This window comes from Triturus cristatus, chromosome 12, assembly GCF_964204655.1.
Source record: "Triturus cristatus chromosome 12, aTriCri1.1, whole genome shotgun sequence".
NCBI classification, from domain to species: Eukaryota; Metazoa; Chordata; class Amphibia; order Caudata; family Salamandridae; genus Triturus; species Triturus cristatus.
The window spans coordinates 761016613-761030046 of record NC_140595.1 but is presented as its reverse complement, the minus strand read 5'-3'; the positions used below and the strand labels follow the sequence as shown (position 1 = coordinate 761030046).

The following is a 13434-nucleotide window of genomic DNA, read 5'->3' as shown; positions in this document are numbered from 1 at the left end:
AAATGAAATAAACAATATTGCACAACAGAAAGAGGAGTCCGTTCCATTTTCCGATTCCATGAACATTGAATCTTAAAGGAAAAAAGTTACCTGTAAAATATATATCTATATATAGATATAGATATAGGTATATATATATATATATATAGATATAGTCACCAAAAAATGCCCCTGCATTGAAGACGCACTCCTCCAGCCAGTAAGTTCAAAACCTTTTATTGCTCAGGAACAGGATTCCAGCTCCGCTTTTATGTCCATTTACCTAACGCGTTTCAGAGCATTCATGCTCTTTCATCAGAGGCAGATTAAAAAAGCACATCTCTTTTGCACGTACCCACAGTTCCCTGCGTGCTCAATTGATTTGTATTAGCCTCCGGTGTGCCATTCTTAATTAATTCAGTTCACATTGCACGCCGGAACTTGTAGTTTTCATTTAGTGCACAATATTACCTCCAGTGGTTGTGTGCCTTTTTAAACATTTTCTTGACTGATAACAGCCCTCCGGTGGGCCCCAGAGCTGGAAACTTGCTCCACCTTTACAGCACCAGCTGCGCCGTCCATGTCCTGATTCGTTCCGGTCTGATGCCAAATCCAATGTCTGTTGCAATTGGATCCGAAGTGAAACAATAAATAGGCTTAAAAAAAACACCAATTGAACTCTTTATTCATGTCTTATCCTTGAATCATCGTACACTTTTGTGAGCCAGCCCTGGTTATCTCTCAGACAGAATTTCACATTACTTCCCTCCCAGATCTCTGCAGTCAGCATCTGCAGCTTTGGTAGTAGTGCCTTGGGAAGTGGAGAACGTCTTTTACTTTTCTGGCTGCTAAGGCATGGAACCAGCTTGCCTTAGAACATCAGACCCTATCTTCAAAGGTAGTTGTTCACAGGAAACTGAAAACTTGCATCTTTTCCTCTATTTAATAGTCAATATACTAATGTATTTTGTTCTTGTGATGCACCATCAGGTTTCTGTAGCGAGACACTTGGTTGAGTAGCTCAGCATTCACCATTCACTCTCTCACTCACTCACTCACTCACTCACTCACTCACTCACACACTCACACACTCACTCATTGATTAATTCAACTGTAACATTGGCCCCAAATGTTTTTGGCTCAATTCACAAAAAAATATAAATGTACATGCAGAGATTTACATCTCTGCCTGCATGTACCTTTGCTTCTGTTTATCAATGCATAAACCTTCCCAGTAGTATGGATGAAGAGCTTCTCAATGTGTAGGTTTCTAGGTGTACTAATGAGAATGTTATGCAACATATTCCATGAGCCTTTTGTTGCCTCCGTGTGGGAATCTACATATTAAAGGTTTATGGGTGGATGAATGAAGCCCACTGTGAAAATGCACATTTTTGTCTTTTTCTTCTCCTCATCGAAATAATTTCTCCTGTGGTGAAAGCCCTTCCCCTACACCCCCACAAAATCTGAGGGTGATTGTTCCTTCTCTCATTCTGAGGGGAAGATACTCTGGCCCTTAGCTGGAGTACATTTCTGACCATTTCCAGCAAAATAAGTGGTTAAAGTAGAGTTTGTGAAAGACCTTAAATGTGCTTGTGGGCATTCCCAAACTTACAAGAATAACCACATCTTGTAACACCCAGTTCCTAACTTTTGCATGGGAGTTACTACTGTGGATTTTACCACATTTCATTTACATCTGTTTAGAATATATTGTGTTGACTCCAGGCAAGTGAACATGGAGGTGCTTTCTTGTAGCCAATAGTTTACAGATGAAAGTATCTTTGTGTATAAAACATAAAGAATTATATCCATTACTCTTATATCTACCTGGTTTCAAACGATATTATGTATTGTGATGATTTTCTAGCAGTGCTGTGCTTGTATTTTCTTTTTGAATGCACAGATTGTATACTTTATTTGGTTACAAGAGAGGCAAGGGCCATTATGTCAACACATGTATCCTTGCCTGACAGCATGTTTTCAATTTATTCACTATATTCATAATACCTTTTAGGCAAAAAGCATATTCTTGAAGTCAGTACAAGATAATTGCCCACCACCCAGTTTATATACCATGACATAGTGACAAAGGTGCAAAAGGTGGGTGAGGAGGACAATAGTTGTTTAATGCTATTGGACAATGCTCACTAAAGCAACAGTTATTTAGAACATTTCTTCAGAGGTACAAACTAAGTGTGGGGAGTGCCCTTGGACAGGGGGCATGTTTGGAGGTCTGCAGACAAGATAGCTCAACATTCTGACTTCATGGGGGATATTTTGTGATTGGTGCCACAAGTGTTTTTGTGTGGTCCACTGTCCATTTGTTGTGTTTTCATTTCTTCAGAGGCTTTAATTCAAAAAAATGTAATGCAGCCTGTGAGTTTTTTACTGGTAGTAGTTGCTAAGCTATGTTAGCTATATTGGTTAACAAGCACTGTGTGGTGTGCAGGCCTGGTTTTAGGGTGCTCTGGCTGGTGAATATTAAAATATCTTATGGGTTTAAAAGCACCTGCTGCAGAGTTCCTTGTGTGTCCAGCAATTATCATGCAAAACTACAACTGTCAAGAAAACTCTGATGATTAATGTACCTGCTGAGGAGAGATCAGGGTTTGTCTAGGGACAGTTTTGACTCACTATAAAGTTGTAAGGAAGGCTAACATGCGTGTTGCACAGCACCTGTACCTGGCAAATCACATAAATGTATTTTATGTAGATAGCTCATGGGTTACTGTTTTTGTCAGTGAGATTATTTTGTTGTTTACAGTTCATAAGTTAAAATAATAATATAGCACAGTGAGCTATGAATGGTCATCAAAGAGCTGCATGCATCAAGGGTCAATGTATAGGTTAGAATGTTATCATTTTCCCCAGTCATTCATTAGCATAATGTTGCTAAAAAATGGTTAATTTGTGTAGAAATACATTATTGTTAGTAAAGTCAACCCTAACCACTGTGTTATGTTTTAAATTCTGAGCCTGTGCTTCTTCGAATTATTTTCTCCGAAAATATAATGCATCCCATTATGGATGACATGTGACTCCTACAACTTGTTTAACCCTTATTGTCTTATGTGTCATCACCTTGTAGCCCTTATTGTCTTATGTACCACACTTATTTATATATTTATGATTCATTTTCTCTGTATATGTATGAGTATCATTATAAAACAAATAAAATGCCTGTGAGACACAGGCTATGGGGAGATTAGAGGCACATTTGGAGTGTGGTAGTGAGCGAATCAGTGGAGAAGGAAGTCATTATGGGGTGCTAACAAAGAGTATCACACCAGGTTTCACCAGCACTAAAGCCGGAACTGGGGCAATATTACGGAAGTTCCTCGGGGGCGCAACGGGCATTTGTGCCCACTTTGTGCATCCCTAGGGCACATTAGTATTTCAGAAGAGGCTATCAAGACTTGTGCGGCCCCTTTTGTAACACAGATAGCGCTGGTACACATGTAGCACCAGAGCTATCTCAAGAGGGCATTCCCACATTTGCACTGGGAGTGGCCCCATGCAAGTGAGGGAATCCCTTAGCTTCTGTCCCTGTGCCAAATTATGTAGGTGGGCACATATGCAAACCTCTCTTTAGGAGATGCACTAAAAATGCGCCACAAAAAGGTGGCACACTTTTACTGCACCTCGTAAAGGCAGCCCTCTGGAGGGATGAAAGGGTGTTCCATGGATGCCCCAGATATCTCCCAGCAGGTGGGTGCATCCACTCACTGCACCCACCTGCAAGGGGATCTCAAATCCTTCTTTAAAGTGCAGACAGGTTTCCGCCTGCACAGAGAAACACGGAGCAGCTTTTGAACAGTTGCTCTGTATTTGTCTTGAATGTGCTGCCCTGGGGGAGCGCAATCTCTTATGATAGGGCGCATTTTCCTGTTTGCACCCGTCGCACCTGCTTAAAGTTGCTCTGTGGCGCACACAGGAAAAGTGCACCCAATCTGTCATAGGGCCCCTGGTAGTGTGGTATAAAGAATTACCTACCAGGAGTTAAGCAACAGAAGCAGAAAAATCTGTGAGAGTTTGATTTACTAATGAATCATAATTTCGTTATACGTTTCAGAGTAATGAGAATCAGGCTATTGATGATTATACCTAAGCAAAGGGATTGGCTCTAAGCCTTATAGTATCATTCCCTGACTATCTTATGACAGACAAGCACCAGGCTTATAGAAGACCAATGCTATCAGCGTGGTTGTTGATTGGTTAATTGTTTCATACAAAGTTATAAGTAGGTGAACTTCCTCTTAGCCAACTTTGTAAAATTCATTAAAAGTGTTAAACAAAACAATCTCTGCAAAGCACCTCTAGATGACACAACAGAAATCAGTCAGCAAAGACAAATTATTGCCATATGCCTGTTTTTCATTTCTCACAGCCTCCCTCCCCTTACACCCTAGAAGCCAGAAATTAAACGTCAAGTTATTTGCTATTGCTCAGTCAGATCCGAATTCTTGGGAACTTAATATATACAGATTGTGACTTCACATCCTTTTGGATTTCTGTTCTATCATCCTCCCCATTAAATATTCCTTAGTGTTCATATCAGATCTAAATAGGATGATGTAACAATTGGGGAAAAATATACAGGAAACCAAAGAAGAACTAGAAGATAGGATGGCAAAAATCTCCATGGCCACCATGTACTTGCCCGTAGTGCTGAGATAGGCTGGAATAAATGAGAGCCAGACGCTGAGGAAGGCGATCATGCTGAAGGTGATGAATTTGGCTTCATTGAAGCTGTTGGGCAGCTTTCTGGCTAGGAAGGCCACTGTGAAACTATTGAGGGCCAGAAATCCAAGGTATCCCAGCATGCACCAGAAGGCAGTAGCAGAACCTTCATTGCATTCATATATTAACAATCCAGGCTTCAAGAGCATGTTATACTGTGGAAATGGGGGAAACAAAGTTAGCCAAAAGGTACATAAAATAACCTGAATGAGTGTACAAATACTGATGAGAGTATATGAAAGATGAGGTCCAATCCATCGTTTTAAGTCACTGTTGGGTCTGGTGGCATTAAAGGCAATGACCACCATGATAGTTTTGGCCAGGATGCAAGAGACACAAAAAGCAAAAGTGATGCCAAAAGCAGCCTGACGGAAGAGACATTTCACTGGTGTGGGGGAACCAATGAAAGCCAATGAGCAAAGGAAGCATAGGGTGAGGGACATGAGTAGCAAGTAGCTAAGATTACAGTTGTTGGCTTTAACAATGGGGGTTTTCCTGTAGCGAATGAAGAGTCCCAAGATGGCAACAGGGATCATGGAAAAGAAAATGCTAGTTGCCTGTAGTGTGGCTCCTGTGGGCTCATCATAGTGAAGAAACTCTATGGTCTTTGGAATGCAGCAGTTTTGATTCTTGTTGGGCCACTGGTCCCAGGGGCACTTGAGGCACTCGATGGAATCTAAAATAGAAAACCAGGATATAGGTGTGTTATAAAAGTGTGTCTTAATTCTGTTTAAAAGAAGGTGGGACAGGATTTTAAGATTGCCTGTACACTCACCAGTTTGGTTAGAGATCTCCCCTTGGGGGCAAGGGACACACAGGAAACAGCAGGTTGGCTCCCCTTTTTTCGAAACTTTCCTAGATCCAGGCAAGCATCTAGGGCTGCAAATGGAGATAGGGACCTGGAGAGAACAGTTGATATACGTAATATACAATGGATTGACTGAATCACTGTGACATTCCTGATTATACTTAGCAATGGTTTACTTGATTAGCTGTATAGAGCCCAACCCATATAGATTTGAAAGGTGCTTGTACAAATTTGTGATAGGATGAGATTTGGAGTCAAATTCAGAGGGATTTGGAGAGGTCTATTCAAAGAAATAGGTGGGTCGCTCATCTTTTTAGGGTGTAATTTGGAATACTAACTACAGCTTTGTTTATACTATGGTGGGCTGCCCACACTCCATTCAACTGAGTGGCAAAGGGACTTACTCTTCCTTTCTATCTGTACTGCCACCCACCATATTTAGAGATCTTGGCTGGCCCTTCAAATGTTTCTGTGCCTTACAAGAAGCTGCTGCCTATGTGGCTTCTATGAAGACTTTAAATGTTTGCAAAGCTGCCTTGTTTCAGGTGGCCAATAAGAAAACATTTTTGATTTTCAAAAGCAAACTCCCAAAACTAGAGTCTGTTTTTGAAATGAATAACGACAGCGTAAGAGAACAGGTAATGGCATGTGGTAACCATAGTATTCTATTGGCAAAGAGATAAATCAAAGCTTTTTTATTAACTTGTTTTTGTTTAGCATTACAAGAACTCCATACTTGGGAAAACATCACTGTACAAAGACCAATAACAAGTAAAAGATACCTTCACTGTAACAATAAGAGACAGGAGTTACTGAAATACTACAGTGTACATATGCTTTAGAAAAAGACGGTGGCTAAGCATTCCTAATGGCAAAAGGACTTCATTCTCCATTTTCGGCTAAAGATCATTTGAGATAAAGGATATGAATAATAAACTATTATTCTAGTTGTATGAATATTCCATCAAATAAATATTTGTTTTTGTGTGAGCTGCATAAGATAGGATGTGAATTTGTTATGAATGCTCACTTTCTCAGAGTTTTCACCAGTATGAGGCACAACCGAAATTGTTTACATTGTTCTGATGTGATATGGAAGTCCAAATGCTAGTGTGCACAGCACAGGTCTATTGGTGATAGGTCACCATTATATATATATTTATATTATATCAATGGTTAAAAAATGTGGTACTATATTTTGTGGTACTTTAGAAGGCCTTAGGGGTTCACTGCAAGCTTCTTATCCCCATACTGTTTGCAAGCAGATTGCACAAGTGTGCTTTGGACTGCAGGGTGGACAGTTTTGATGTAATGACAGAAATCTGTTAAAGAGGGTTGGTGAGTTGCTCTTGACAACATGTCATCCAAAAAAGTAGAACAAACTGTAGCTGAAGAAAGATAAGTGGTGACTTTTGATATGGTATTAGTTTTGCTGAGACAGGAAGATGATTCTTTTGGATGAGAGTAATCAAAGTTTATCAACAGATTTGGTATGATGGGCTGTCCTTGAATGGATGAAATGTGAATGAATAATTATGTTTGTGTTAGCTAGGTGTGATGAGGTGGAGCCTGGTGAGCACACTAGCATTTTTGTTGGAGTTGATAATTGTTAGGACAGAAATGTCCCCTGTATAGTATAGAAACATTCCCAGCTCTAATTGTCCAGCTGTGAATATAGTTGGTATCCTGACTTTTATTTTGGTCCTAGTGCCACAATAATCTAAGCATATGTGCAGAGGACTCGGCGTGGCCTTGAGAGGTCCTGATCCAGTCATTGAGGAACACACCAATTTACCCTCATTACTGATATTGGTCTTCTGTCTGAAAAGAGAGGTTCAAGACTGATTTGCATATGGCTGGGTCCAGAATGTGGTGGCGTGGTGAGCAAAAGAACGATGGATTAAACCCATAACTTTTTGATTGGTGTGAATATTTGCCTTCTTCAGCATTCGTGCATTCATTTGTTCCTTTTGCTTTTATCACCCTAAGTGGGAAGGGTATGCCCAGACTTGAGATCATTCTCACGCGTAACTGGATTCAAGCTAGCCTGGCCGATGAGGAGTGATGCCCCGAAACCAGTCCTTGGATGCTTCTTCCCAGTCTAGGGAGGACCTGGCTTGGCAGTTCAGGCTGAACTGTTCCCATGAGGAACAGGGTGAAGCCTAATTTGCGTATGGCTGAGTCCAAACTGGGGTGGCGTGGTGAGCAAAAGAACAATGGATTAAACTCAGATCTTTGTGACTGGTGATGAATGTTTGCATTTTTCAGCATTCCGTCCATTATTTGTTCCTTTTTTCCATATTTAACAGGCAGCATTAAGCCCTCTTAAGAATCACAGAGAATTGTAACTCTGAGGTAGCACCAACAATGTAACCTCCCCAGGGGAAATGTAAGGGAGGCGCATCGAGGAGAAAAACATTTATTTCTCCTCATTTTTTTTCTATGTGTGCTGCATGTTTTAGCATACATAGAAAGAGGAAAATCCTTTTGGGATTCATTTTTGTGCAAAAAGATTGACCTTTCTGAACAAAAACAATCACCCTGCCACACAGGCATTCTTGAAACATGGCGCAAAGGTGCCTGCATTGGCGCATTGCAGCCCAAAGAGCACCAATGCAGGGAAAAAGGACAGGAATTTGCCATATCGGATATATATGCGGTGCACTTCTGCCCTTTACTTTTCCCAATAGGGCAGCGCAGCAAGAAGGCCTGTGATGCTGCCCTACAGACAATTCTTGTAAATACGGCTTGTAGGAAAGTAGGATCTGCTTCTGTGGTTACCCTCACTTTTGGCTGGTGCTAAGCTGTTACTGACTAGTCTGACTGGGATCCTGATAACAAGAACCCCAGTCTATCTGCTTTGCCCCTAAATTGTTATGTTCAGTACTTAGGTACATCCCAGGTTGGATACCTTCTTCTTCCACCGTCTGGGCACTCTGGACTTCAGTGTAACTTCGTTCGGGTTCGACTTTGTCCCCCTTCCAGCCTGCTGCATCGTCTGTGCCTGTGCAACTGAGAAAAATAGAGATTATGACAAAGCCTATGTGTCCCCTATGTGTTCCCCAACGTTTTTGTGCACATGCATGTACGCCATGCATTTTCCCTCCATGGCCTGTCAACCATGATGCCTATGCTATAACGTGGCCTGCCATCAAGTCTCCCATGAGAGAAACGACAAATCTGCACTGAGGCCTACACGTTTTGCATCATGTTTTCCTGCACTCGTGCCATTTTCATGAAAGCCCATCTTGTGGCTCAGCCGGAGCCCGAAAAGAGGTTTCAGGCCTCAGACGCTCTGAGAGCTGCAGCTGCGCATCCTTGGCCTCCAACACTTGGGCCTCAGCCAAAGGGGCCCAGTCCGGAGTGCCGAGATAGTATTGAGCACGGTTATCTGCTTACTCCTACTGAATCACATTCCTGCCTGGAAAAGGAGGAATAAACAAAACCCGCCTGCAAAGGATAGAGCCTAGCCTTTCTGTCTCCTTTTGTGTGATTGCAAAGCTCACGTCAGTGAAAAGCCCATAGCCCCCATGTAAGGCCCACGCAGTGAATAAAGAAATAGAAGCCACATCGGCTCTTGGTGATGGGCAACCTATGTCACAGATCAGTTCCTGCTCCGGACTTTAGATATCAGATAATACAAGATGTGCTGGTCGTCCTGACACTGAAGGCCTCTCTTCCAGACTCCCCGACTGCACAGCAGCCTTCCCCCAGTTACACGTCAGTTACACGTCATGCTCGAGTTGAGCACAAGTAAGGCAAAGTTCCAGTAAAGTTCCAGCTGATCACGCAACCCCCTCCAGGTACCCACCCACCTATGACACTCACCTATGACTCATCAGGTGGACGCCCACATGGACGCCCACCTTCACGCCTACTTACACGCCCACATGCTCTTATCTCATTCTCTTTTGCTCTGCCTGAAGCGCTCCTGCTTACGTATAATAATGAATGTATATATACTGTACTCTGTGACTAAAGTTGCAGAAGACCCTTCCTGATCCCTTGTGGTGATGGAACTATTCTCCCTATAACTCGAGTTATTGGAATAAAGCCCTTTTGAACCTGATACCACGGACTCAGCCTCTTGCTTTATGCATGATCCTATTGATACCTATAGAAATTATGAGTGCGTAATACTTTATTTACGACATTATATGGCGCCCGAACAGGGACGAATCCCCTTCCCCACGCGCCGGAGATGAGGGTCCAGTTTTGCCCCCTTCTACAGCCGTGACGGACTTCAAGTGTACACGTCGCGGGTTTTCCCGCCAACTCCCTCAGGCCAACGAAGGAGACGGACTGCGACCAGGCATCCATACGAGGCGGTGAGGATTGCGGATCGTCCCGACCCAGAGCCCACCCTGCGAGAGAGCTGTGTCCGAGGTTTCTAGAGATCCACCAAAGATACGCCATTCCCGCGCAGCGTCGAGTGTCCGAGGCCTTCAAGTTCTGCTTCCCGGTGAGTTTCATGGGGGTTGCATAAAGACGGGTTCATTTAATGAACACGGTAAAGACGTGTCTCACTTGTGAGACCGGTATGGTTGTGCTGTATTCCAGTGCATAAAGTTTTCAAGTATTCAAGTATTCAAGTGCATGCATAAAGTATTCAAGTATTCAAGTATTCAAGTATTCAGGTGCACCGATTCAACTGTATGAATGTTGTTGTCTTAGTCAGGTTCAGTTAGGTTTGAATGTGTCAGGTTTGTATGTAAGATTGTTTCATTGTGATTTTTTGTTTTTGGTTACATTTCAACATGCCGTTGTTTTCGAAACTGCGTAAAATATGTACCAGGAAAGGTGTACTAGAGGAATCAGTTAACATTCCGCGTAGAGACACACCTGGACATTTCATGTACTGTAAACATGGTTTAGATGCCGTGTTGTTTTTAGAGCTATGGGTGGATTACACGAAGGATTTAGAGACACAGTATAGATGGGATGCGGAATGCATTATGAAGGTAGAGGAAGAGATATGGAAGAGAAAATGTAGACCTGCTCAGAAGGATGCCATTGAGTTTTGGCGCAAGGAGTCACATAGAAGAACAGAGAAAGAGTTCCACAAAGCAGAGAGAAGTAGACAGGAGTCTGAAAAAGCCAAAGAAAAGAAGTTACAGGAGGAAGGGGAGCGGGTAGAAAGAGAACAGACTGAAAGAGAAAGAAATACTGATATTTATCCCGTCCTTTCAGAGGAACTAGCAAGAGTGGCCCCAGTAGAAAGACCCGTTAGAGTGCCACCGCAAGTACCCCGAAAAATAAGACCAACAGCATCCGAAGCGTTTATTAACACCTACCTAGAGGAATCCCCACCAGCATACCTAGACGGATCTTTCCCTGCACCCCCAACACAGGCCCAGCTCCAGGAGCTCGAGGACGGCGGGGAGGGATCCGGGACAGCATCAGGAGGGGGGCCAACTGTAAAAGTTGACATCTCCGAATGTATATACGATCCAGATCCGGGAAAGGGCAATATGCTCGTGATTTCACTAAGACTTAGACGAGCAGTCGCATATTTGGAAAAATTACCAGATATGGATAAAGACCTAAAGAAAATGTACAAATTCATAAGAACAGGGGAGGGTCCTGAGTGCATAGCAGAGGCCACACAAAACAGAAAAGTAATTATTAAGAACTATATCCTTCGTTTCCTAATTAACTGTCTGATCAGGGAAAAAGACGAAGGTGACGGGGACGTACACCCTTGTTATATAGGTTGGAGTGATCATATAGATGCCGGTCAGCATGATAAATCAGGACAGACAGACAGCATGTTGACCAAAATCCGAAAGGCAATAATAGCTTCACACAAAGCAGGACCGGACGGAAAGGCTGAGTCATCCTCGGATGACGAAGCCGGGGACAAAGACAAAGTACTATACGTGGACCATGCCCGACGGTTTGAGAGGCCCAAGGGCCTCAATTACCGTAAACAGGGAACGGCTATAAAAGAAAGATATTCCCTTGAAAGTTTATTCCAAATTACCGAAAAGGCCCTGAATAGATGGATAGGTAACGACCAGCCCCTCACCCCGACCGAACAAGAATTAGCACGGTCAGCCACCCTGTGGGTGTCCCAATATGATACATATAATAATGATATAGTAGCCCAAACGTTCTTGAGCCTCCCACCAAACGAACAGCGCATAGCTGGTGTTTACATGGTCCTACATTTGATTACGTTGTCAAAAGGAAATTGAGAGGGGTGTAGCTAGAGAAAGAGCAACACCTGTGATTTGATGACACCCCTAATGTACAAAGTGTTAACGAAAAATAATTAGTGATCGGTTAAAAGTTTAGCTTGAGAAAAAATTGTGGGTATTTCGAATTTGCAAATTGTTCAAGAATACAGGTTTGTGTTCTTGGTGGTTCAGTGAGCCAATGTGCTGGGTCCAGACGGTTGTGGGTCCTGATTCACGCTGAACATGCAGAGACTTGCACCTATTAGAGGTTGATAAAATAAGTACCATTGTTCGAAGTAATACCCAATCTCTGCTCTGTGCTAGTAAGTTATGTGCTGTACATTATTCACCGTGAGCGTTTTACTAATCTGAGATTGGAAAAATAAGATTACGATCCCCTGAAAACAAATTGTATATCAAAAACAATTTTTCAATAGGGCGAATTATTGCAGTTTATATGGAATTGGGAAGACTTTTTGTCTTTGACAGCTTCAGAGTGAGGAGAAGGTGGGGGCTAAAGAGCGCAGAATGTGATGCAGAAATCGAAGGCAGATTCTGACCTTGAAGCCTGTAAGGTGGGGGCTAGGAAAAGGAGCGGAAAACGGGAGGTGAAATCACTGCTTAGAAAGCTTCTCTGACATAGCATCTGTGTAATGCCTGCAGCCGGAGAGCCTTGAGGGCCAGGAGTAGATAGAAAACAGATGGCTGGCAGCCCAGGCTCAAGCCGGGCTGAGGGGCTATTTTTAGCTTCTCTGATACAGACAGGGCAGCTGAGAAATGAAACTCGAGAAGCCTTCCTTTTGTTCTAGTGCCCCGAGGAAATGTCTATGGAAAACTGTTGTTTTTCTTTCTTAACTACTGTTGAATTGATTCTAGAACAAAAAGTAAAATAATGCTCTTGCTTGAAATTTTAAGGGCTATATGCCTATATAAAAACGATTTTCAAATTCAGACAATTTTCACAGTGGAAATTGTGGCCCAAAGCTGCCACCAGTTGGATTGGCAAAATGATCCAAAGGTTACAAGTATGAGAAGAAAAATGAGATATGCGCCTTCAAATAGGAAATCAGGGTACATTGTGTTGAAATAGATGCATAACACCTTTCCAAAAAGAAATGTTCGTGTGTTTTTCATTTTTGATTATTGTTGCTGGTCCTGTGTGTCAGAAATAACACAGTCAGTCCAGCTGACAGCTGCTCATCATTAAGATGACCTTCTGTCAGATGGGGGGTGAGTAAGGCAGGAAAGGAAAATCAGTTATTGATTATAAGCCTGACAAATTAAGCAGGCCAGAATGTTCGCCTCTGAGCTGTAGGTACGGTAATTGCGCATCATTGCTCATTTATATATGTTATTGTAATTTGTCTATGCTTTCTGTGCTTGGTATACTGATGGCTTGGCACATGTATTTTATATATGTTTTGTTTTTGTGTCGTATTGACCAGTCTGTTTAGCATTAATACAAGTTCTCCTGTGCAGTACAGAGATGGTCGTGACGACGTCAATCTTTGCGCAGCGCTTGGCTGGAACTTGTTCACAATTACTAAATTTCACAGACATGATATCACCATTATCATGTTGTTAAAATAGCAGACAACACGTTATCAGTGTATGTCTAATTGGTATTGGAGATGAATAAAACAACAACAACAAAAAAGTTATGCAAGACTAAAATATGTGTCACATGACTGCCCTTCTCTTATAGACAGGCAGCCTCGGTCATAT

The 13434-nt window shown here is 42.4% G+C and overlaps 1 protein-coding gene across 1 annotated transcript in view; it reads right to left on the bottom strand.

Moving 5' to 3' along the window:
• Positions 1-4475: 4475 nt before the first annotated feature.
• Positions 4476-13434, bottom strand: part of LOC146782741 (extracellular calcium-sensing receptor-like) — a 107521-nt gene continuing 98562 nt past the window's right edge. The window contains exons 6-7 of the mRNA XM_085637220.1: positions 5498-5621; positions 4476-5398 (exon numbers count right to left, since the gene is read on the bottom strand). Coding sequence (XP_085493346.1) covers positions 4476-5398; positions 5498-5621 — 1047 coding nt within the window. The remainder of the gene's footprint in view (positions 5399-5497; positions 5622-13434) is intronic.